General features: G+C 36.9%; 1 protein-coding gene across 1 annotated transcript; it reads right to left on the reverse strand.

Annotated features, from left to right (window-relative positions):
- Window positions 1–16,699: 16,699 nt before the first annotated feature.
- Window positions 16,700–17,977, reverse strand: LOC131856952 (uncharacterized). The gene has a single exon (XM_059208919.1). The coding sequence runs from the start codon at window positions 17,975–17,977 to the stop codon at window positions 16,700–16,702; it is 1,278 nt and encodes a 425-aa protein (XP_059064902.1).
- Between the last annotated feature and the right edge of the window lie 5,211 nt (window positions 17,978–23,188).

Raw genomic sequence — 23,188 nt, forward strand, 5'->3', positions numbered from 1 at the left:
CTTTTGTAAGTCCTTGATTTGCCATTCCAAATTGTTCTTAGGTGGAGATCGACTTCTTGGACCATACCCCATGCCTGAACCACCGGGTGGAGGAGGAGCATGTTGCATATATGGATGATATTGATCATACACATGTTCATATGGAGGAGGTCTATAATGATGTTGCGTATATGGACCACTTAGTATAGAGTCATGGTGAGGAATGGAATATCTTCTTTGTCCATGTATACCATACTCAACCAGAATTTCATGAATTTGTTCTAGTGTGTTGCCCCCAAATTTGACGCGGGGTTTCCCGGTGTCCAAATTTTGCTCATGCCTTTGGATATCCAATTGCTTTGGTGGTTGATCCTTAGCATTGGTATGTGATTGAGCATATTTTTCTGCATAAGACTTCCATAATGGTCTACGAAGGTGAGTATCATATGCTTGACCATGTGTGTATGGGACCTCTAGTTTTTGAAACAAAGATGATGGTGATTCAAGCACAAGATGTGGTCCTCTATTGCCTCCACTATTAGGCCTCCTTTGATCTATGTTGGAGTGAGTTTTTTGCAAAGGTCGATTTTCCATTATTTGAGATATGTCAAAATCACGAGGGATCTTGGCTCCACTTTGTGCCATCACTTGTAAGAAGTATTGTCTATCTCTCCTCATTATTTCCTCAACCAATCGATTGAAACAGGGATCCATAATGGTGTCTTCCACTTTTGCTGAATGTACAGAAAAGTTGTCCATATTGTCATTGTGTGTGTCATTGTTGTTTGTAGTGTCCATGTTTTCAACATTTGGAATGTTTCTATAGGCATCAATGTCAGGTAATGTAGTATGATCAGAATTGAAAAAGATGTCATTGTCATACTCATAGGAAATCATGTTTGCGGACTCTTGAGCCTCTTTAGTTTCTCTCCTATATTTTTGGGAATAGGTTTCAACCATGAACTAGGTATTAACCAAGATGTGTGAGACTAGATGAAAATGGAAAGAGTATGGAAGACCAAGAGTTTGATGGAATGTAAATGAATCTGAGGTGTACTTGCAATGTCCAAAGTGTAAGACCTAGTATGTATGTAGTAGAGTAGGTGTGGCTTCCAAAGAGATGATAGTTTCTCTTGATGAGGTAAGTTGACCTTGACTCTAAGTAAGACCAAATGAGACCCAAGGGTGAGAGACCTTGATGAGGGACCACTTAGCAAAATGTTGTTGTATGTAGTGTGTTGACAAAGTATGATGAGGACAAGCGTGACCTTTTGACTCAAATTTAGACAAATGTGAATGTAATGTAAGGTGTGAAGCAATGATGGACCTTGTGAGACCCAAAAACAGGTTGAATGCTAGATGAAAAACCTAGAGAGATAACCTAGGAAGCTCAATAAGTCTGAAACTGACTGTCCTTGTTTGCTGAATAATGAAAGTTTTCAATCCTGAACACAGACGTGCCTGTATACTTCACAGATGTGTTTAAATGACACAGACACTATTCTGTCAGACACAAACACATTTCTAAGATGTTGAAAATGCAAAGTTGCTTAAAAGACACAAATGCGTTTCTGCCCTTCACAAACGTGGTTCGGTCAGACACAGACGTGTTTCTGCAAACTTTGTGCAATTTTTCCAATCTATGAAGTTTGCTTGTTGTGACCAAATCTAACTGTTTGACTTGTTTTTCATGACAAGAGGACACAGTGTTGATGAAGACTCAATGTTTGCAAGTGTTTAGACTCCGAATGACTCAAGAAAAAAGTGTGTTGTTTGATGTAAAATTGTTTTGCATACACTTGAAGACACAAAAGACATAATGTTTCAATGTTTGGTCTTGAATGTTTGATTGTTCAAAATAAGACAAGCACAATTCTTATGGCTGGCCAGGACAATAGTTGTTGATTCCCACATCAGGCTACGCTATTCAGAGTGGATACTTAGATGCTTGACCCCACTAGCTCCACCCTCAGCACTCACTTCTCGGGGTAGCCAAGCATTAGTCCCTATGAAAACTCCTCGTGATGAACTTTGTATCTCTACTAAGAACCGTATGTGTGTGGGCCGCTCCAGAGGTTCGACCTCCTACCCCAACAACTAGAAGGATTTTGGCTTCTAAAACAAAAAGGTGCTAGTAAGGGCATCCGCTCGTGTGGCCATACATGCGGCACTTTCAGCTCTGTAAATACAGAAGGCTCCCAGCCGGTAGGGGTTACGCCCTACAACTGATCAAATAAATTTGATCAAACGAGTTTATGGGGAGACATAGTGTCGGTATGAACTAATCAGCACACGTTATCCATAGTTTTCACCATGAATACAGTTATTTATAGTGGTTTGGAAGAAGATGGCTTTTCTTTTGCTACCACTTGGGTCGTTCTCTCCTCGCTAGTAGTCCTAATGACCACATGGGGAGATAGGCCCTCTAAAGATTAAACAAAAAGAGCCTATTGCTCAAGACACAAAGGACACTGGTTCAATTTTAGTGCACCAATTGAAGTGTTTGCTAGTCTATAAAAACAAGGCACACAATAAAGATCAAAAACCCTTGCCAAAGTCTTGCATCAAAGATCTATTAGTAGTTTGGATTGTTTCAAATGATCACCCCTTCCCGCAAGCACCCAAGTTAGGTAAATTTTAAATCAAAAGACTTTGTGAAATAGGGGCCTTTGACAAAATGATTTTGCTTTCAAGACAAGCTGCACCAATTTCGTTAGCTAGATATGAAGATGTTAGCTCAAAATAAACAAGATTTGAAAATCCAAATGATGAAAAACGAAATCAAAGAAACTCAAAATGAAACAACTACACACAGACGTGATTGTCAAAAACACAAACGCTACACCATTTCGCAGACGCGTTTAGGTGCAGTACAGATGTGGTTCCAGAACACAGACACGTCTTCTAGATGCAGACACAGCTGAAGACCTCGCAGACACAGTTCCAGAACACAGACGCAGCTCCAAGAATATGCAGAAATAAAATTTTGTCAAAGATGTAGACACGATTTCAGATGTCGCAGACGCGACAGAAAATCCAAAACACGATCCGAAAGTACGCAGATGCGAAAATATCAAAATGTTGTCGGAAATGTCAGATCTACAGCTTCAAAACACAAATTTTGCAACAAAAAGATGTTAAATGCAAAGGGGACAAGAGTCCCACCAGGCGTGCCAAAATGTTTACGGTGAAAATGGATACAACAATAACAATATTGAAAGACTAAATGAATTCAACCACGAAACCCTAGCCTAACAACAACAAAGATCCACCATAACATATGAAGATTACCTAAGACAATGCAAATCAAATGAAATCACAAAGATTATACCATCACATGTCCAATAGGGTTTGAATCTCCATTCTTCCTATCTCCGTCGATCTTGCTTGATATATTTGCTCTCAGATTTTATGTGCACAAAAGCTCAACAAAGAACGGAAATATTGTTACAAGTAGGATAGCATATGTTTGAAAGCGCAATGTAGTCAAGTAGTCCATTGATCAAGTAGTTAGGGTTGATAATGAAGGAAGCATCTCCCTATATAGAAGACACTATAAGAAATGGAGGGATAAGATTGAGAGGTGTAAAAGATAAATGGTCGGTTATGATTAAAGGGTAGGTAGAGAAAATAAGAAAATAATGAGAGGGTAGGTAGTGTAGGAATTAAGAGATGAATGACGTGTGTCATGGGTAGAAAAGGCTAATAATTAATTAAATAAATAAAGATTTAATTAATTAATAGAGGAAGTGAGATCAATTAAATAAATAATATATTTATTTAATTTAAGGAAAGGATAATTTAAATAAATAAATGTATTTATTTAAATGAGAAATAAGGCTAGAAGAGGATAAATGAATTAATTAAATAAATAAAGATTTATTTAATTAATAGAGGAATTAGGCTTAAGGGTAATTAAATAAATAAAATATTTATTTAATTAGACATGACAATTTTAGGTGTCTACAGATATCAACAAACTACTAGTTTTTTACCCAATCAATCTTATCAATTCTATTAATCAATCACATCTCATCTATTATATCATGTCTTATACATGATATATCTTTCCTAAAACTAGACGTTCTAATCATGTCTTATATAAGATATATCATTCCTGAAAACAGATGCTTTGATCATCTTTGTCTTATACAGGAGGTGTCATTCCTGAAACCAGACTGAATCTCGATCTTATCAATCTAACCAATAAAGTTTTATCAATAATCAAGAACCACATCACCGTGATCGTAGAACTCGCATTTTCATCAACTACGGTTGCAGAAATGAAATCATTTCTAATCAGGATATCAATTTCGCAAAGATCCAAACACTCCAAAGCTCAATTATCTCAATTGATCTCCCAAGGGGGCATCATTGTATCGAAATTTATCAATCAATAGTTGGGGCATCCTATCGAACCAATATAATCATCAAAATGAGATTATTCTTTGAATCAATGCGTCATCACACCTCGCTTCAAAGAGGGGCAAAATGTATACACCTAAAAATGGTCTCAAGATAATTAATTAAATAAGCAATTATTTAATTAATCCCCCTTCCTAATTTAATTGAATTCATTAAGCAATTTGATCAAATTCTCCCTTTCATCTACTTATTAATAAATCTAAGGATTTGTTTAATAGGTTCATTTCAATAATCCCCTTTGATTAGTTAATTAATCCTCCCCCCACTTCATTCAATTTTTCTAATCCCCTAATTAATTAAAACAAATCAATTTATGAGTTGTTGAGAATTAATTAGTCTTTTCCTATTATTTGAATTTTTAAATTCAAATTACCCACATGCCTCCTAACTTCTAACCATCTAACCTAACCATCCCTCTAACCTAACCCATTTCACCTAACCTTGGGTTTAACTAACCCTATCCTATCTTGCACATCCTAACCTCCTTATCCTAACCTCCTATGGTGTGGATATTTTCTTCTTGAGACACATGGAACTTTGGCCACATGTCTCCTCTCTTGGACACTTGCCCTTTTATGAGCAAAGCTCCTTGACACTTGTCACCACAGAGATGACAAGTGTCTCTTCCTCCAACCTCCTCCAATTTTATCCTTGATATGTTCAAACTCAATCTTGATCATTGATTCCCGCCACCTCACCCCTAGCCTTGGAAATCCTATAAATATCCCCCATTTTGGAGCAATAAGTATCCCATCTCATTTTCATCTTATGCATTGTTACTATAGGCATATCATTTTGAGCATTATTGTTTTAAGTAATTTTCAATCTTAGATCTAGTTTAATTTGATCATTTTCTAGCATAATTGTTGAATCATGTAGCTTATCAATCTCTTTTCTAGCTTAATTGCATCATCATTGTAGCTTAATCATGCATATCATTAACTTAATTAGTCTCTTGGATCAATCTAGCATAATTAATCTCATCTTTGCATATCATTGTCATTTCAAATCCTCTGTCTAGGTGTAGTCAAGTCACTGGGATTGCTTATCCAGATCTGAGAGCAAATCCATACTCACATCTCTTAGGAGGTGATAGATCGCTTTGTCATGGTTTTATCCTTCTTTTTCTTATGATTTTCTAACCATGTTTGTAATGATCTATTAAGTGTTTTGTGTTGCAGCTGCAGGTATCACACTTCACAAAGCACGACAAGAGTTAGTTTTTCCAAAGAAGGCTCCAAATATTTTGGCTTAGACAATGTCTTAAGATCATGATGTGCCATTCCCTTGGCTTTATTCATTTCCATACAATACCTCAAAGTCAAGGTCTCTTGGATATAAGATGCAAGTTCTCTATCTTCAACATATGCATTTTGTCTTCAATTTTGAAATGTTTTCTACCCTTTGAATAAACTTGGCCTTGAATGGTCTATTATCAAGTCTAATTATTGAACCTTGTGAAGGCATTAATTTTTATTTTGCTTTCCCACTATTTGATCCACCCAAAGCATTAACTTCATTGTTAGTTTCATTATCCTTCCTTGTATTGCATCCATTGAAACATTTGGCCAAATATATCAGCTAGTTGATTTTTCCCTAGGACCATCTCCTCTATCTTTTCTTTAAATTATTTTCCCTTTTCATCCATGTTTCCCCTCGATGCAATTTATTTAGGTCTCTTCTTTGATACCTAAGCTCCCTACCAGTCAAAAATATCAATCATCCCAAAAACTTACAATAAAGAAAAAGCTTGGCTATGATAACATTGTAACAAGACAACTAAAATTTTATTATATATTTTTAGATTTGGGAATGATGGTAATCACATGTCACAACTTTCATAAGCAAGCATTACAATCAACTAGCTAGTCAACATTGGTAATGCATTTAAAAATCCCTAAAACTTCTCTTGAACTTATATAAATAATATAATTCCAAATTTTAAAGAAATAAGGACTATTATAATAGTTAAAAATCTACCAACAACAACAAGATAAGATCTTGAACATAAACAATAACTTCTACATGAACAAAGTGCATTAAACATTGAACATTTCAACATTACATTGCCAAGCATCACCCATAAAACATCAAATAAAGCTACATCACTTAGAATTGATCATTTATACTAGAGACAACAATAAAATTCCCACATAATAACCAAAAAATATTGAATAACAACTCCAAAATCTAATACAAAAATAATCACACACATTGAGTATTCCATCCAAACTCTACCCAATAAAACTCCACTTGAAAGATGAGCATTCCATCCAATGGGAAATAAGATGAGATAAAAAATAAAACTCAAATACACTCCCAACAACAACAACAACAACAACACCTACAATAAACTAAAAACAAAATACAAACAAACACACCACACTAAAACTAGTTGATCCACGACATCTTATGAAACACCTTTATACCCCCTAGATGAGAATACCCTCTTGAATCAGAGTGTTTTCATTCTTTGACTCTCACAACTCATGGGTTTGCATTCAAAAGACACAATCCTCTATGGGTTGTCCTCCACATAAAGATATTGTATAACACAAAGTTCATACAATAAAAAGTTATGAAGTTGAAATGGGAAAAAGATCCATCATAAATCTCTAGCAATGAATTTATAGATTTTAGGCCAAGTTGGGCATCTAAAATCCCATGCCCTCTTTTGGTGGATTTTTTGTTTTGAAATATATGTTGAAACTCCCAGCATTTTTTATATTCCAAAATAGCCTACCACATACACTATCATATTTACAACTAGAAACTATCAAAGTTTTTCGTCATAGTCATCAATAATTATCTAGAAATGACCCCTTAAGAATCCCAACGCTCTTCTTAGGATAGAATATAAAATATTTTCATTTAATGATCCAAAATATTTGAATTGTAACGAGGCTAAAATAAATATCAACTATCGTATTTTCTAACTGCTTACCTTAGCTCCCCAAAAATATAGGAAAATGAACTAAAATCCATCAATTTGAATTTTTATTTGGAGTAGGATGTTACAAATCACCTCTCATTTGTGCATCTTTGTAATTGCAAAAGACTAAACCCTAAAGAATTTTAATTTGTATACTTTTATACCACATGAGATAGAATATCCAAAGTTGTAACTAAAAAATAACAAGTTTCAAAAGTATCATAAATACTATATATGGCGATTTTAAAATACTAGAACAAAAGAGTATCAAGTATAAAATTATAAGAAGATAATTGAAACCCTAATGATCTCTTAAGGTTCCTACACTTAAAAATATCTAGGTCTAAAACACTTGAAAATATCTAGGTCTAAAAAATAATATGAAAAATAATATGAGAATTAATGTAAATCATATCCAAATGAATATGATGAGCCATGCCTAATATTTCATAAAATATATAGATGATTAAGATTATTGTGCTCTTGATGTTTGGTAAAAGTTGATATTGTCAATTTGGATTGCAAAGTACTATTCAATGATCAATCTCAATTTCTAAAAATTAGACATGGAAAGGGAATCTTATATTTGACACATCTTTATAGTCCACATTAATCATGAGATGAGGTCACGTGATTTTTCCCACTCTTGTGCAATTCAATCATGCTTATCATAATTCTCTCTATAAGTTATCTACCTTCAAAAATTGTACAATTTGTATAATATCTAATTTGGCACTAAGTTGATATTAACAAAAGCCTTAAGTTCATTTGTCTTGGTCAAATCTCTTTTATTATTTTTCACAAAAGTTCAAAAATACAAGACACACAAAAGTTCAAAAATACAAGACACAAGATGTATTTTGTGTAGTGTAGTATCCATTGATGCAAGTGCAAAGTGCTCAATGTGATTTGATACCATTTAATATTGGAATAATGCTTTAATGAATGAATGAATTACTTTGATAATTTTTTACTAGTGTCTGAAGACTTTTTAAATATAACATTCTAGGAGCCAAATGCATATTTTCTCCAGGCAAGAGAATCAGTGACAATCGACTTTTTGAGGGGAGTCAACTTAGAGTGAATGAAAATTAAGTTTAAATAAATTGGATGTGATTGTGCTCAAGAATTTAATCTAGAATTTGAAAATGAATATGAATTATATTGAATTTGGTTTATTTCAATTATTATTTTTATTTTTTTTTGTTCGGTAAAAGGCTAAAGTCATATTTTATTTAATAAATAAAATTACAGTCTCCTTTCAGTACGGGTGCCGGTAGGAAAGAGCGAAGAGGAGAAAACCTCCAGCCTTGCCCGAGACCATAGGTCCAGTCAGTAGCTAGTATTTAAAATTCTACATCATCTATTGAGTTACATATATTCCTTTACAATCTCTTCATTCTGAGCGTAAAAAAGGCCCTTCACAGGTAGTATCTATAATTTTCCATGTGCTAACTTGCTTTCAATGAACTTCCTTATGAATAGTTGTCGCTTTTACCATATTTTTTGCCTTCAAATTTACCTGCAAGACAAATTCACAAGACAATCCTGCTACAAACCACTTCATGAAGTGTTAGTGCAAAAGAAGAAATAACTAGTATTATCTTTGCATGCTTCTATTATACTTTCCACTATTGTTATTATAATCTAGGCTTCTTTCCTATTAAGTCAACACCAAGATCATATTGTTGGCTATAATATGAAATATTACCCAGGCTACAATAATAATAGTGCCATAAACACTGGTCATCAAGAGACTGATAATAACACAACCCATACGTCATGTAGTTCATGATATTACCTTGATATTCTAATCAAAGAGATGTCTAAATGCAAATGTTGGATTAAACCAATATGCAAGAGTTACGAGAATACTTCCTGTCACTGCAGTTTGAAGATGAATGAATGCGGGTATCCTCAAGTTGTGCATGTTCATTCATGTCTGAGAAGCTAATATTAGAGAGCCAACATAAGAGTATATGCCTGACTCAAAGAACAAACCAGATTCTAAACTTCGCTATTTTAGTATATATATGTCTTGTAAATACCATCAAGTAAGTATCCTTGTCATTCGTTATCTATGCTATAAGAGAGTCATACATTTCTAAGCCATCCTTATATCAAAATGTTTTCATAAATAGTTCTATATGTGACTTATACTATTTATAGGTCCTACATCCTTGTGTATTAGAGTAATTATTTCAGTATACGACAAACAAAACTATGTTATGGAAATTCATTATTCATCCTTATCATCTACGACTTCCATGCAAGAAGGTCGTGTTTCCTCAGCCTCAATATCACCGGGGTTATCAGCTTGGAACGGGGTCCAACCCTCCTCTACCATATAACTTACCCACCAATCTCCTTTTGGCTCTTCTACCACACCAAGCCATTGTTTAAGGAATGCAACATTTCTTGTTATATCTGGTTGTTGCTGCCAGTAGAGTTTCTAATCCTTGCTACTGAGAATAGGCCTCTTAAACTCTATTTTGAGTGCTTCTTCCTTGTTTATGGCTTCCGCAGCTCTGACTTAATCTTCCAGATAAGGTATATAGAGTTTATCATTGACACATTTGATAGCCATCTCTAGGTTAACCAGATATTCGTTCTTGAATATTAGCCTGCATAGTGAGACTGTGACTGCCTTATCTTCTCCCATTGTGAGTGATATTGCTGCAAACCCCACAGGGATGTCACTGTTGACTCGTTTCCTATGCTCTGTGTTTATAATCTTATTTCCCAGAATCCTCTTGGTCACATGAATGACCAGATCATCTTCTGACCTCAGAATAACCGACCAACATTTGCTAGATATCTCTCCCACAAAAGACATCTCACGTTTCTCTGGGCACATGCAAATATGAGAGTCCATCTTTTTAACAGAGTTAAATGGTGAGTGTCTCCACTTAGATATATTGGTTTTATTAATTGGTATTATCGATAAATCAAGTTATAACCCCGGTTGTGACAGGTTGTTCTCGTGATGGTTGCCCATTCACCTCTTGGTAAGTGTCATGATTATTCTCTGATAAATTTGACAAATTTTCATCCCCATACTGCCTTGTTGTATTGACTATAGGAATGTTGATTGCTTTTTCATGATTATTTGTTAGCTTTACACCCTAGCATTTCCAACGTATGATTGCTTTAAGCAGTCGAACAATACCTATACGATAAGGTCTGACACATGATATATATATATATATATATATATATATATATATATATATATATATATATATATATATATATATATATATATATATATATATCTGTGTGTGTGTGTGTGTGTGTGTGTGTGTGTGTGTGTGTGTGTGTGTGTGTGTTTAAATGTATATATATGTATGTATGTATATACATATATAATTGTATGCATATATAGATATACATATTTATATGTATATATATATATATATATATATGCAAATATATGTATGTATATATAAATATAGACATATAAACATGTTTTGTTATACAAATGAGTGTATGTATCTACTATATTGAGAAATCTATTAAGAACCCAAAGAGGGGTTGTGATGAAGTCAACTCTGAGACTATTATTGGTAGGTATATATATGAATATATACACATATATCTGTATATGTGTGAATATGTATCTATATATATAGTTATTGTTAGAGTATTCGGGTATTTACTTGATTAATTAAACAACATTTGTTTAATTATTTAAGTTCCCTTTATCTCTTTTACACTTAAGCTAACTTTAGGTGCATAATATAATTAATTCTTTTATTAATTATTATGTGCAAACCTAGGTTTTCCCTTTTAGGGTTTCTTGACCTATTAAAGGTTGAGTTCATTCTTTTCATTGTAATAAGAAGGACGTTTTTTACATGACACATTTTGTGAATATTGAGCTCTCTCTTTTTGAGCATATTTTCTGTGTATTTCTTTCTTCAGTGATTTGCTTCCTTGCGTCTCCTTGTAACATGTTTTTCAGCTTGCAGAGATCATTTGGGCTCCTGTGGTGTTGTATTTTCTCAACTCTAATATGGTATCAGAGCTTCAAATCTGCAGCTATATGTTCTTGTTTTGAGAGTTTTTGCATTGGAAGCAGATCTGGGGTCTCGGGAAGTTTTCTATGTATTTAGGGATAGGCCTTTTTTTTAAGCACTTTGGGCCTAAACGGATCCCACCATCGTGCTCAGAAGGCTCGAAAACCTCTACAGTCATAAAACTTGCCTAGTTTTGGCTCCTGAGCCTCTAGGAGTATTTTTTCTCTAGATCCAAGTCGTACAACCTTGGCATGCAATTCGAGGAAAAAATTTCAAAAAAAAATTAATTTTTGCCTTTTTACGGCATGCAAGCCGAATTTTGATTTTTCAAAAAAATCTTCAAAAAAAAATCAAAAAAGGCGAAAGGTTTTTTTTGGGGGCTCCCACGATAGACAGGGTACCGTGGGGCTCCTATTGGTGTCAGTACGGCCCCTGTCGGCCCGACCTTGCCAGTCCTCAGTTTCCGGCCCCTGCCAGCCCTCAAGTTGCTGTCAGCCCGGCCCCCGTCGACACCGGCCTCCACTGCTTCCCCGGTCGCCGCTGCACCATTGGCCCTTGCTCTACCTTGGCGCCCCCGGCGCAGCTCCCTGTTGCCTCCCTATCGAAGCTCCTCGCCACCGCAGCTCCCCGCCGGTGCTGCTGGCCCCCACTACTGCGTCGCTGGCGACCGCCCTGCTGCCTGCCGGAAACCGCTGCCCAGACATAGCCACTTAGCCACCGGGGAGCCACCAGCCCGCCACCCATGCGCCACCCACTGGCCTCCTCCGCCCGCCTTAGCCACCAAACTACCCCTTCCTCTTGTTTTGAAGGGGGGTTTGGTTTTTTGGTCATATCTTGGGCATACAGAGTCATTTTTTCAAAAATGAATAGGCATCAGAAAGATGGTTTCGAGCCGGACCTCGTCATATTGGTAATTTTTTCCAGTCAAAGTGAGGTCTCTTTTTCGCACTTCGGGAGACGTAGAATGAGCATCTGAACTCTATTTTTTGAAAAAATTATATTTTTGGAAAGCATGTGTTGTGTACTTTCCAACCATATGAGTTTTATTTCCAAATTCTGCTCTATGCATATTTTATTCAGTTTTTTGCTTTTCAGCACTCTAGTGGATGTCTTGGTTGTTTCAGGTTCTGGTATCTCTACTTTGAGTAGGATGTCTCAGTTTTTGTTGTTCTTATCATCCTATAATTGTATTTATGCAAATGCACTGAGATAAAGTGCCATCATGCATTGTTTACTTGGGATCTTGCACATCTTGTGCCTTATTGTACATGCACTATTGATAAAGTGCCATGAGGGGGTTGATGTTTGCCTTGTTTGCCATCTACCGTTGTCCAGTGAGTGTTCCTTCCACAACATTCGCCTCATGATGTGTGTCAAGTGAGTGTTCCTTCCACAACACCCTGTACTTTTTCAACACCTTTGATGTTCCTAGTACTTTATTGTGCAGTTCTTGTTGGCTGTTCTTTTCAGTGTACCTATCCCTCTCCCTCTTCAGCATTATGGGGAGGTTTGTCCTATTGGTTCTAATGCTTTCATGGTTCGATTGATCAGCTCTTCAGGCTTTGGTGTTTTCATGCCATCTGTATCTTTGATTTCAATTGTTTGCCTTGTTTACCTTCTGACTCGAGTAGTGTCATTTGAGGGCACTCATACAGATTATAATCTTCTCTACCTGGTCATGTTTTATTTTAGGGGAGGTTCTTCAGATCAGCAGTTATTCTTCAATAGAGTTTGTAGGTTCTTCATGCTTCAGTGGTGTTCTTTTCCATCTCTTTTTGGAGTAGAGTTTTTCTCCCATGTGGTTTTCTCTATTTCTCCAGTTCATAGAGATTTCATTGTATTTGGGTACCTAATTAGGCTTTGTTGTCAGGACCCATCTTTATTGCTTTCAGTAGTTGTTCTAGGTTTTAGCTTCTCCCTAGTTCTAGCTTAAGGGGGGGTGTTAGAGTATTCGGGTATTTACTTGATTAATTAAACAATATTTGTTTAATTATTTAAGTTCCCTTTATCTCTTTTACACTTAAGCTAACTTTAGGTGCATAATAATTAATTCTTTTATTAATTATTATGTGCAAACCTAGGTTTTCTCTTTTAGGGTTTCTTGACCTATTAAAGGTTGAGTTCATTCTTTTCATTGTAATAAGAAGGAGGTTTTTTACATTACACATTTTGTGAATATTGAGCTCTCTCTTTTTTAGCATATTTTTTGTGTATTTTTTTCTTCTATGATTTGCTTCCTTGCTTCTCCTTGTAACAGGTTTTTTAGCTTGTAGAGATCATTTGGGCTCCTGTGGTGTTGTATTTTCTCAACTCCAACAGTTGTGTGTGTGTGTGTGTGTGTGTGTGTGTGTGTGTGTGTGTGTGTCTCTCTCTCTCTCTCTCTCTCTCTCTCTATATATATATATATATATATATATATATATATTTGATATCATATATATGCACGTATGCACATACAAGTATACAAGTATAAATATATATGTACATATATACCGCTATTTGTGCATATATATATATGCCTACCAATATATGTGTGAATGTGTTGTTCGAGATTATAGCTAAATCCCTGCCTGCCTATGAGTTACCTGATCTGATTGCCTAGATATTAATGATGTGGTTTTGTTCGTTCCATTTTTCCCTATATTGGCTAGATTATTTGCCAATGTATTAGCCTCCCTATATATGCGATTAATCGTGTAATTTGAGAAGCTTTCCATTAGAGATAGGGCTCTGTCCAATAGACTTTTGAGTTTCCAGTTTGACATTGTTCTAGTCCTCATTGCATTAACTATAATGGCAGAGTCCCCTTCTATTTCCAATTTGGATATTTTTAATTGTTTGCACAGGTTTAAACCCTCTATTAGGCTCAACGGTTCTGCCTTATTGTTAGTGCATTGACCTAGATATTTGGATCTAGATCCAATACAACTCCCTTCATCAGAATGAATTATATAGCCTGCCCCTGCCTCCCCTGGATTACCTCTAGACACTCCATCAAAGTTGAGTTTGCACCATCCAACCTCTGAAGGCACCCATTTGTAAGCTTTCCTTGCTTCGATTTTGTCTATGCCACCCTTCCCAGTGAATAGAGGGATTTTAATCCCCTTCCATTGCCTTATCTGTAAATGTCTTATCATGTTGGGGGATGGTCACATTCTTGCTATTGGAGATTTATGTGATGGAGGCTTCTATTTTTGCTATAAGATTTTCTTCCTTCATTTCTACCTCCTGAAAAATTCTCATGTTACCCTCCTTCCAAACTTCCCAGATTACTATTGCTAGACTGCATATCCATAAGTTGTGGAAGATGCTATTCTTTTTGATGATTGGCCAACCTTTGAGCCATTCCCTTAGGGAAGGGATAAGGGCACCTGACCAACCTAGTTGGGCCATTAGCCAATACCAACATTTCTATGTGTAGTTGCAAGTTGTGAAGATATGGTCATTTGTCTCCCCATCTCCTTTGTGTGAGAGACAAATTGAGGGCCCTTCTTAGCCCCTAAGTTTAAATTGTTCAATATTTAGGACCTTCCCCTGAATTGCCACCTAGGTAAAGAAGCTAACTTTTGGGAGATAGAATTTATCCCAGCATAGTGTATTTGGGATGTAGTCCTTGACAATGTTTCCCTCATCATATATGGTTCTGAAACCATCTTTATAGTTGTACTATCCACCCTTTGATCTAGACCATATAAGATCATCTGGCCCAGGTCTGAATATTATTATTCTGCATCCAATAATTTGCAACAGTTCTTGGACTTTGATGTCCATCAAGAATGGGAGCATATTTTTCCATTTCCATCCCATTGTCGATTCTGGTACCATTGTTGTATAATCCCTTACATGACTACCCCATAAGGATTTCAATTGGTCCTTTATATTGGTCGTATCCATTAGTCTATCTATCGAGGGGTATCCCACCTAGGAATTTTCCTAGAACAAGGCGGATTTACAGTCGCGAATATCCCAAGATAGATGATTTGATATGAGCATTCAACTCTCTTTTAATAAATTCCAGATTCTAGACCCCTTAGGTGGGTCTGTATCCCTAAATACTGCCTCTCTCTGATTCTTTGATATATATTTGCTCCTAAGGATTCTGGCCCATTTGGCTTATGAGGATGTGTACATTCTCCATGCTAGTTTTGCCCCGAAGGCCTTATTTTGCCATAGTAATTTCCTAATTCCCGTGCCTCCATTACTCTTTTCTCGACATATCTTGTCCCATGATATTAGTTTAATTTTGTTCTTATCCCCTGTACTGTTCCAACAGAAATCTCTGATTGTTTGAGTTAATTTCTTATAGGCCCCTTTTGAAAGTGTTATGCATGATAGTAGATAGATAGGCATTGCTACTAAGACCGTTTTTATGAGGGTTAGGCTTCCTTCCCCTGTCAGCCATAAGGCTTTCCAAGATGACAACTTCTTCCTAACCCTTTCAATCATGGGATCCCATAATTTCTTGGTTCTAATACCTTTGTCCAGAGGCATTCCTTAATATGAGAATGGTAGATGACCTATTTTGTACCCTAGAAATGAAGCTCTTTTGAATTCCTCCTGTGCTTCCATATTAAAAAAGAATATCTCTGATTTCTCCTTGTTTACCATCTCTCTGGATGCTAGCGCATAAGATTGTAATATCTTCTTGATTTCCTTGGCTTCATTCAACTGCCCTTTCCCCAGAATTGTGTCATCAACAAACTATTGATGAGTACATGGATCTACCCCTCCTGTGATCTGAATCCTTGCCAGTCTGCCAACTCTCTGTGATTCCTCCAGGCTTCTTCCTAAGGCTTCAGACATAATGATAAATAGGAATGAGGATAGGGGATCTCCCTATCTGAGCCCCCTACATACTCCAAAGAAGCCTTCTAGTTTCCCATTTAGTAAGATAGAGAACCTAGGGTTTGATATGCAGAAGTAGACCCAATTCACCCATTGTTTGTTAAAGCCAAAGGCTTTCATGCAGCTACAAAGGAAATACCAATCCACTTTGTCATAAGCCTTTTTAATATCTAATTTTATCAGCATATTAGGTTGCCCTTGGAACTGACAAGAGTGGATAGCTTCCTGGACTATGATGATCCCATCCAAAATTGATCTGTTGGGTACAAAGCCAGTTTGTTCTTCTGATATTATGGCAGGCAGTAATTTTTTTAGTCTATTAGCCATGACTTTTGCTAGTAGTTTATAAGTCATACATTGCATAAAGAAATGGGCTTGAATTCTTCCCACTTTGATGGATTCTCCTTCTTTGGGAGTAAGGCCAAAAAGGTATTATTGATTTCTTTCAAGAACTTCCCTGCATTACGGGCATATTCCAAGGCATCGGTAACCTCGTCCCCTAAGATATGCCAACATTTCTGAAAAAACCAGCAGGGAAGCCATTCGGTCCAGGGGCTTTATCTCCTTGAAATTGTGCCAAAGCCATTTTGACTTCTTCATGGGTGATTTTGGAGTTTAACATTTGATTATCACCCTTTGTTATTAGTTTGGGTATGTTATTCAATAAGGCTTTATTGAGAATATTTTCAAAGTACTTGGTACCATCTTTTGCGATCAGATTTTGATCCATAATGATCTGATCACTGTCATTGATGATGTGAGTAATTTTATTTGCTGCCCTTTTCATTTTGACACTGTTGTGAAAAAATCTAGTGTTTCTATCTCCATCTTCTAGCCATGTCTCTCGAGATTTTAGTTTCCAGTATATCTCTTCTCTAGCCATAATGCCTTCATATTCACATAAAAGCTTTTTTTCGGCCTCGTATGTTTCACAGGTCATCCTATTTTGCATCACAACATTATTTATTGTTTCCAACCCTTTTTCAATTCTTGACTTCTCCTCGAAGACGTGTTTGAATTTCTTTTTGTTCCAATCTAACAGTTTGTGTTTAACCTCTTTCAACTTAGAGACAATACAATACATTTTAGATCCTTCAAAGACATTGTCCTTCCACCATTTATGTATGTTGGGGAGGAAGTATTCATGTGTAAACCACATCATTTCAAACTTGAAAGGACACGCAGTTTGCTTTGCTTCCCCCATAAGTTCTAATAGCATCAGGTAATGATCAGAGCCTGACCATGGCAATACTGTAGTTTTTAATTCCTTTTTGAGGTCAGTCAGGTCTCCTTTGAGGAAAAATCTGCCAATTATTTCTGCAATGTTGGAGAAACCTATTCTTCTGTTATTCCATGTGTGAAAACCCATCTCAGTCCTGATTTCCAGAAGGTTATTCTTATTTATCCAATTTGCAAAGTCTCTTTGTGGCTGTCTTATGGTTTTTATCCCACCGCTTTTATCAGTTGAGTACAAGATGGTGTTGAAGTCACCACCTATGATGATGTGTTTCTCATCCTGATTGTTTAAGAAGTGTTCAATTTCTTGCCAAACTAATCTCTTTTTATCTGTTGGAATTGGGCCATATACATTAATGATGATAAACTCAAGATTTAGGCTAAGGGCTCTTACTTTACCAGCCATCCAGTTTTGTATCTTGGTCTGGAATGTAAATGCGGCTGAGTTCTTTTTCCACATTATACCTAGTCCACCCGATGCCCCTATAGACTCCACCATTTCCATCTGCCATTGGGTGAATTTTCTGCTAAAATTGTCCATGTTAGTCTTACCTAGTTTTGTTTCTTGTAGCATAACTAGGTCCATAGTGGATTTCAGTATGCTTCGCTTAATTAAGCGTTGTTTGTTAGGGGCCCCCATACCCCTAACATTATATGTTAGTATATTTATTCCTTTACAGGGGGAAGGGGAGATTTTCCTTGTCCCAATAGGGTTGTGATTTTGGCCTGCCCCTCTGCATCCCCGTCCATCTTTCTTTTGTCTAAAAAAGACTTCTGACCTCTTTTGTTGCTCATGGTTTTGCCACAGTCTGGAGTTAGTTTCTTACCTCCCATCTGGAGGATACCTCTGTTTTGTGGGTTGATTGAGTTATTGTCTAATATTATGCTATTTTCCCCTTATCGCATACTGATCAGTTCATTAATAATGAATTCTCTTTCCTCATTTGAATTTTAATCCTTCCACAATAGGGGATTCCTCCAAAGTGGGAGAAATTGTAATTTTTTCCTCATGAGCAACCTCAGCCGGGTTGATGTTTAATGAGGGGGTTTTGAGGGGGGTCCGATCATATTCTGGATTGGAGATGATGGCATTGTTTGCCCCATTTGTTAAAGTATCAATGAATACCTCCTCGACAAATTCTTCAGCTAATTTACCCATTAGATTTTCTATGACATTGTTCAGTTCTGCTTGGATTCGATCCTCATTATCATAAGCAAGAGTTTCATTGTTATTTTCAGCTCTTACTGGTTTGTTACGTAAGACCAGTAAAGGAGGGGGGGTTGGGATATTAGCAGTCTCTTGCTGACCAATGTTTATAATAAAGCCGCCATTGTCATTGTTAAATTGAATATCTACTATGTCTTTCGATGCTCTATGGTCATCTCTTACCTTTACCTAAGACTTCTGTAAATTAGGGTTCGACCTTTTGCAGAATGCTAAATCTTTAGATACCAGGCCAATATACCATACCGGTTTTAGGGTGTAATTACCATCTACTGTCTCTAGGGTTATGTTTTTTAGATTTTCCATGCCCTTATTTACTTCTATTAATAGTTTTATATCATATTTATCTGACCAACTTTTTTCTACTACTATGAATTTGCTCAATTTATCCCAAATTTCTATAAGAATTTTGGCATGCATTAATTCAACAGGAACATTATGAATTTCTACCCATTTCGATACTGTTTTGAATTCATATCTATTATCATCGAATTTAGGTTGTTATTCAATAAAATTAAAATTTGCACCTTTGTAAAAAACATAGTCTTCATGCAATAACTTGGATTTTAGAGGCTTTTTGTAACATTAAATGTACATAAAGTTATTAGCTAGGGTAGTGATACTTAGTTGCCCGTGGAATGTTGTTTTCCACCATTCAACTATTCTGGGGAGAGGTTGATTATTCCCTCCCCATTTTGCAAAGAGTCTGTGCCCTCTGCAATAATTACTTAATTCCATGGCTTCCCTGGGAATCGAAATCTTGATACAATCCAGGTTGGGATTTATCAATGTTAGGGCACCCTCGCTCCTTGTTGCTTTGATAACATTCTTGCTTTCATGGTGGAGCGAGTTCCCCATCCTCGAAGCTAACTTTGAGTTAATTAGATTAGGGCCATGGTAAGGTATTGCCCTTCCTCCATCCTTGGCAGGTCCTCTATAACCCTCCACTCGATAGGTATGTGGGCAAGATATATGTTGTGGCTTTTGAAGGGGTTGGCCAGGACTAGAAGCAGTTGATCAAAATCCCAGTGGTATGCGACTTGCATTGGTGGCACAACCAAGGATTCGTGAGGTGATGGGGATCACCCACACATTTGACCACTCCAGAGAAGCCCTAGCCTCCCTTTTTTCCACCCTAGCAGCTCTTCTGCCCTTCACCAATTGCCACATTTGGTTTTGTGAAGACGGTTCCCTATCAGGTGGAGGTCTTCCAACAAGGCTGCAACCCTTGCCCTAATGAGAATTATGATCGCCGAGGTGCAGATGCCGATATGGAAAGCTCATAGCATGCAAAGGGCTCGACATTGGGGGGATGAGGCGGTGTCTGATCTGCTCCCTCCAAATGATCCTTTTGGCGCTTGAGCAAGGCATGTACCGCAATGGGTTTTTCAGGAGGGCAAATGGGTTGATGTTTTGGCTTCGCCTGCTCGTTTTTCAGAGGATAAAGCATTTCAGTTTGGTTTCCCTTCTTTTACATATTTCAGAGGGTTTTTCCGGCGATGTCAAAATCAGGCTCGAAATCTGGGGGCATGGCAAAAGGGCAAACAAAATTGGAGGGTTTCTAAAAATAAGGCTCCGAGTTATCTGGCAAATGCCTCTATGAAATTGTCAAAGGATTCGGGGTCATTTGCAGAGTTCAAATTTGCCCTCGCAGCCTGCTCCGATTCCGATTTCATTGATTGATGCCTCAGATGTCGTTTTGGGGAAAAAGCTCTAGATCTTCAAACTTTAGCGGTTGTGATTCAGGTTTGGGGAGATCCTATGCCTCTGTCCAAGCTTCACTATAAAATTCATGCACATTGGTATGGCACTTTGTACTTTCATGTTCTTTCTGCAAGCTCGTTTATTGTTGTGTTCGATTCTGCATCTGCTAGGGATAAGGCTTTATGCAGTCCATTTTTTTGGCTTGGAAAAAACCTGATTTTTGTGGAAAGTTGGAAACCCTTTCTGGCAACATCTAGGGTTGGCCCAAAACAGGTCCCAATGTGGTTTAAACTTCCACTTTTACCATCTGAATTTATCAAATTTGACATATTAACAAGAATTGGGGATTCGTTGGGTAAATTTTTGATGTCTTGTTCATTGTTTGAGGATGGGGCATTGGTTGTCAAAATTTGTGTTTTAACTTGCCCTAAAATTCCTTCGCCAAAGTTCTGCAATATTCGGTCTCCTTTTGGTTTGTGGCGTCAAAATTTGGTTAGGGACTCTGGGGTTTTTGGTTGCTCTGTTGTAGTTATGGATTCTCCAATGTTTTTCCACATGAAATCCATTCATTTTGGCTAAGAGGGAGTTGAATCTCTGTTTGTTGAGAATGTAGAAGTTCTTACCTGGAATAAAATCCATCTGTCTGGTTCTGCTGTTAAGCCTACTTCCCTCGTGAATAAAACTTTCACTCCTATGGATACTGCAGTGGCTCTTAATAATTTTGCTCCTCCCCCGAGGATTGGACGATCAAATGTTCTTCCTCTGAAAAAACCTAATGTCACTATAAATACAGGATTACCCTTTGAGCCTGTGGTTGACATGGGAAATATGTTAGGGGCTGAATCACATATCCCGAGTGTTTTTCATAAAGATATAGGTGCTGAAACTACTTCAGATGGGGGGATTTTATTAGAACCTGCATCACAAGTACCTGAGATTTTGTTAGAAAATGTTAATCCTGTGGAGATTGATGTTATTCCAGATGATCTTCTCATTGCTTAGGTTCAGAATTTAGTTAATACTAATAAGGTTGTTCTTGATTCTCCTTTAGCCAATAAGGTAGTCTCTTCTATCTCAGTTGACTTGGGCATTTTGGAGAATGACTTGGCTGCTTTTCCCACCAATAACTCTTTTGAGCTTCTTGATAGGGATAAGGCATTGGTGGCTTCAAGACTTGTGTCACCTCTGGCTCCCGTGGTCTCAGATAAGGAGGAGATTATGATAGATAAGGCCATCATGGCGGTTACTCCTGGGCTTCCTTTGGTACAAACTCCTCTTCTCCCTTCCTCACCCTTATCTACTCTAGGGAAGAGGGGGCGTAAGCCCAAGCATATTAAGACCAAATTAGAAATTGATGCAGGAATCCAATCAACTATTTTATCTTCCTTGGAGACTTCGAAAAAGAAAAGATCAAAGAAACCCTTTAGTCCACCTCTTACAAGAGCTCTAGCTACTAAACGTAGTCTACATAAGGTTTTTTTTGTAGGGTTGGTTTCTCCAGTTTCTTTGAATGCTTTGTGGGGAGTTGAAGCTTCCCCTCAGGGCCAATGAAGATAATATCCTGGAATGTTAGGGGCTTAAACGCCCCTAACAAACGACGTATGATTAAGTCACAATTGGACTTAATGAAGTGTGATTTGGTGTTGTTGCAAGAAACTAAGCTAAATCTACAGTTGGCGGATAGGTTATTTTCTTCTTGGAAATTATGGAATTTTTTCTCATCTCCCTCTTCAAGTGCGTCGGGTGGGTTGGTAGTTATTTGGAGAGATTCTGTTGTTCAATTCTCATTAATTACCTCATCATCTAATTGGATGCTTGGGATAGTTAAGAGTAGATCGTCAAATTTAAAGTTTTGGCTATTTAATGTTTATGGACCTTCTGGGGTTCTAGAAAAAAGAATGCTTTGGAATTTCTTGGTTTCTCTTGCTACTACTCTGTGGAATGTTTTTCTAATTTTTGGGGGAGATTTCATTGCAATTACTTGTTTGGATGAAAAGGTTGGGGGTATCATCCTTAAAAAACATGCTATTTCAGACTTTTGCAACTTCATTCATTCCTTGAGTTTAGTTGATTGTAAACCTCTTAATGGTTCATTTACATGGACTAATATGCGAAGGGACTTTTGTCAAATTTCGGAAAGGTTGGATCATTTTATGGTTTCAAATAATTGGTTTAGTTCGGGGCAGGATTTTGTATCCTCAATTCTCCCCTTAACTGGTTCTGATCATTTCCCTATTCAGTTTGATATTTTCGAGGATAGGGCTCCTAGAAAGTGACCTTTCAAGTTTGAGCCAATGTGGTTTAGGGATCAATCTTTTTTGCCTTCCTTAAAATGTTGGTGGAATTCAGCCCTTTTTTTTCTGGGTCTAGGATGTTTCAACTAGTTAAGAAGTTGGGTTTTTTGAAGTCAAGAATAAAGGATTGGAATGTGCGGCATTTTAAGAATGTTTTTGGTGAAAAGGCTAGGATCCAGGAGGAAATTGAGCAACTTAATAAGAAAATTGTTGCTGCAAGTATGTCTTCTACAATGTATGATGAGCTTAAGGTGTTGAACATACAACTGAGTGAGACTCTGGCTAGGGAAGAATCTTATTGGAGGCAGAAGTCTAGGGATCTTTGGCTTTTTGAAGGTGATCGAAATACCAAATTCTTTCATTCCTCCTCTAAGCTCAAGAGACTTCGTAATCGAATCTCTTGTATTATTGACTCTAATAGTAATACTCTGATAGATGAAGACGAAATAGCTACCGAAGCTGTTAGATTTTTTAAATCTCTTCTCTCAACAGAGCCGGTGGTGGTTGATGATGAGTTTGTAAATTTGAT

Source organism: Cryptomeria japonica, chromosome 7, assembly GCF_030272615.1.
Source record: "Cryptomeria japonica chromosome 7, Sugi_1.0, whole genome shotgun sequence".
NCBI lineage: Eukaryota > Viridiplantae > Streptophyta > Pinopsida > Cupressales > Cupressaceae > Cryptomeria > Cryptomeria japonica.

What these genes read in the sequence shown, in the direction of transcription:
- LOC131856952 (XM_059208919.1), bottom strand. Translation starts at nt 17,977, where the DNA reads ATGGACAATTTTAGCAGAAAATTCACCCAATGGCAGATGGAAATGGTG.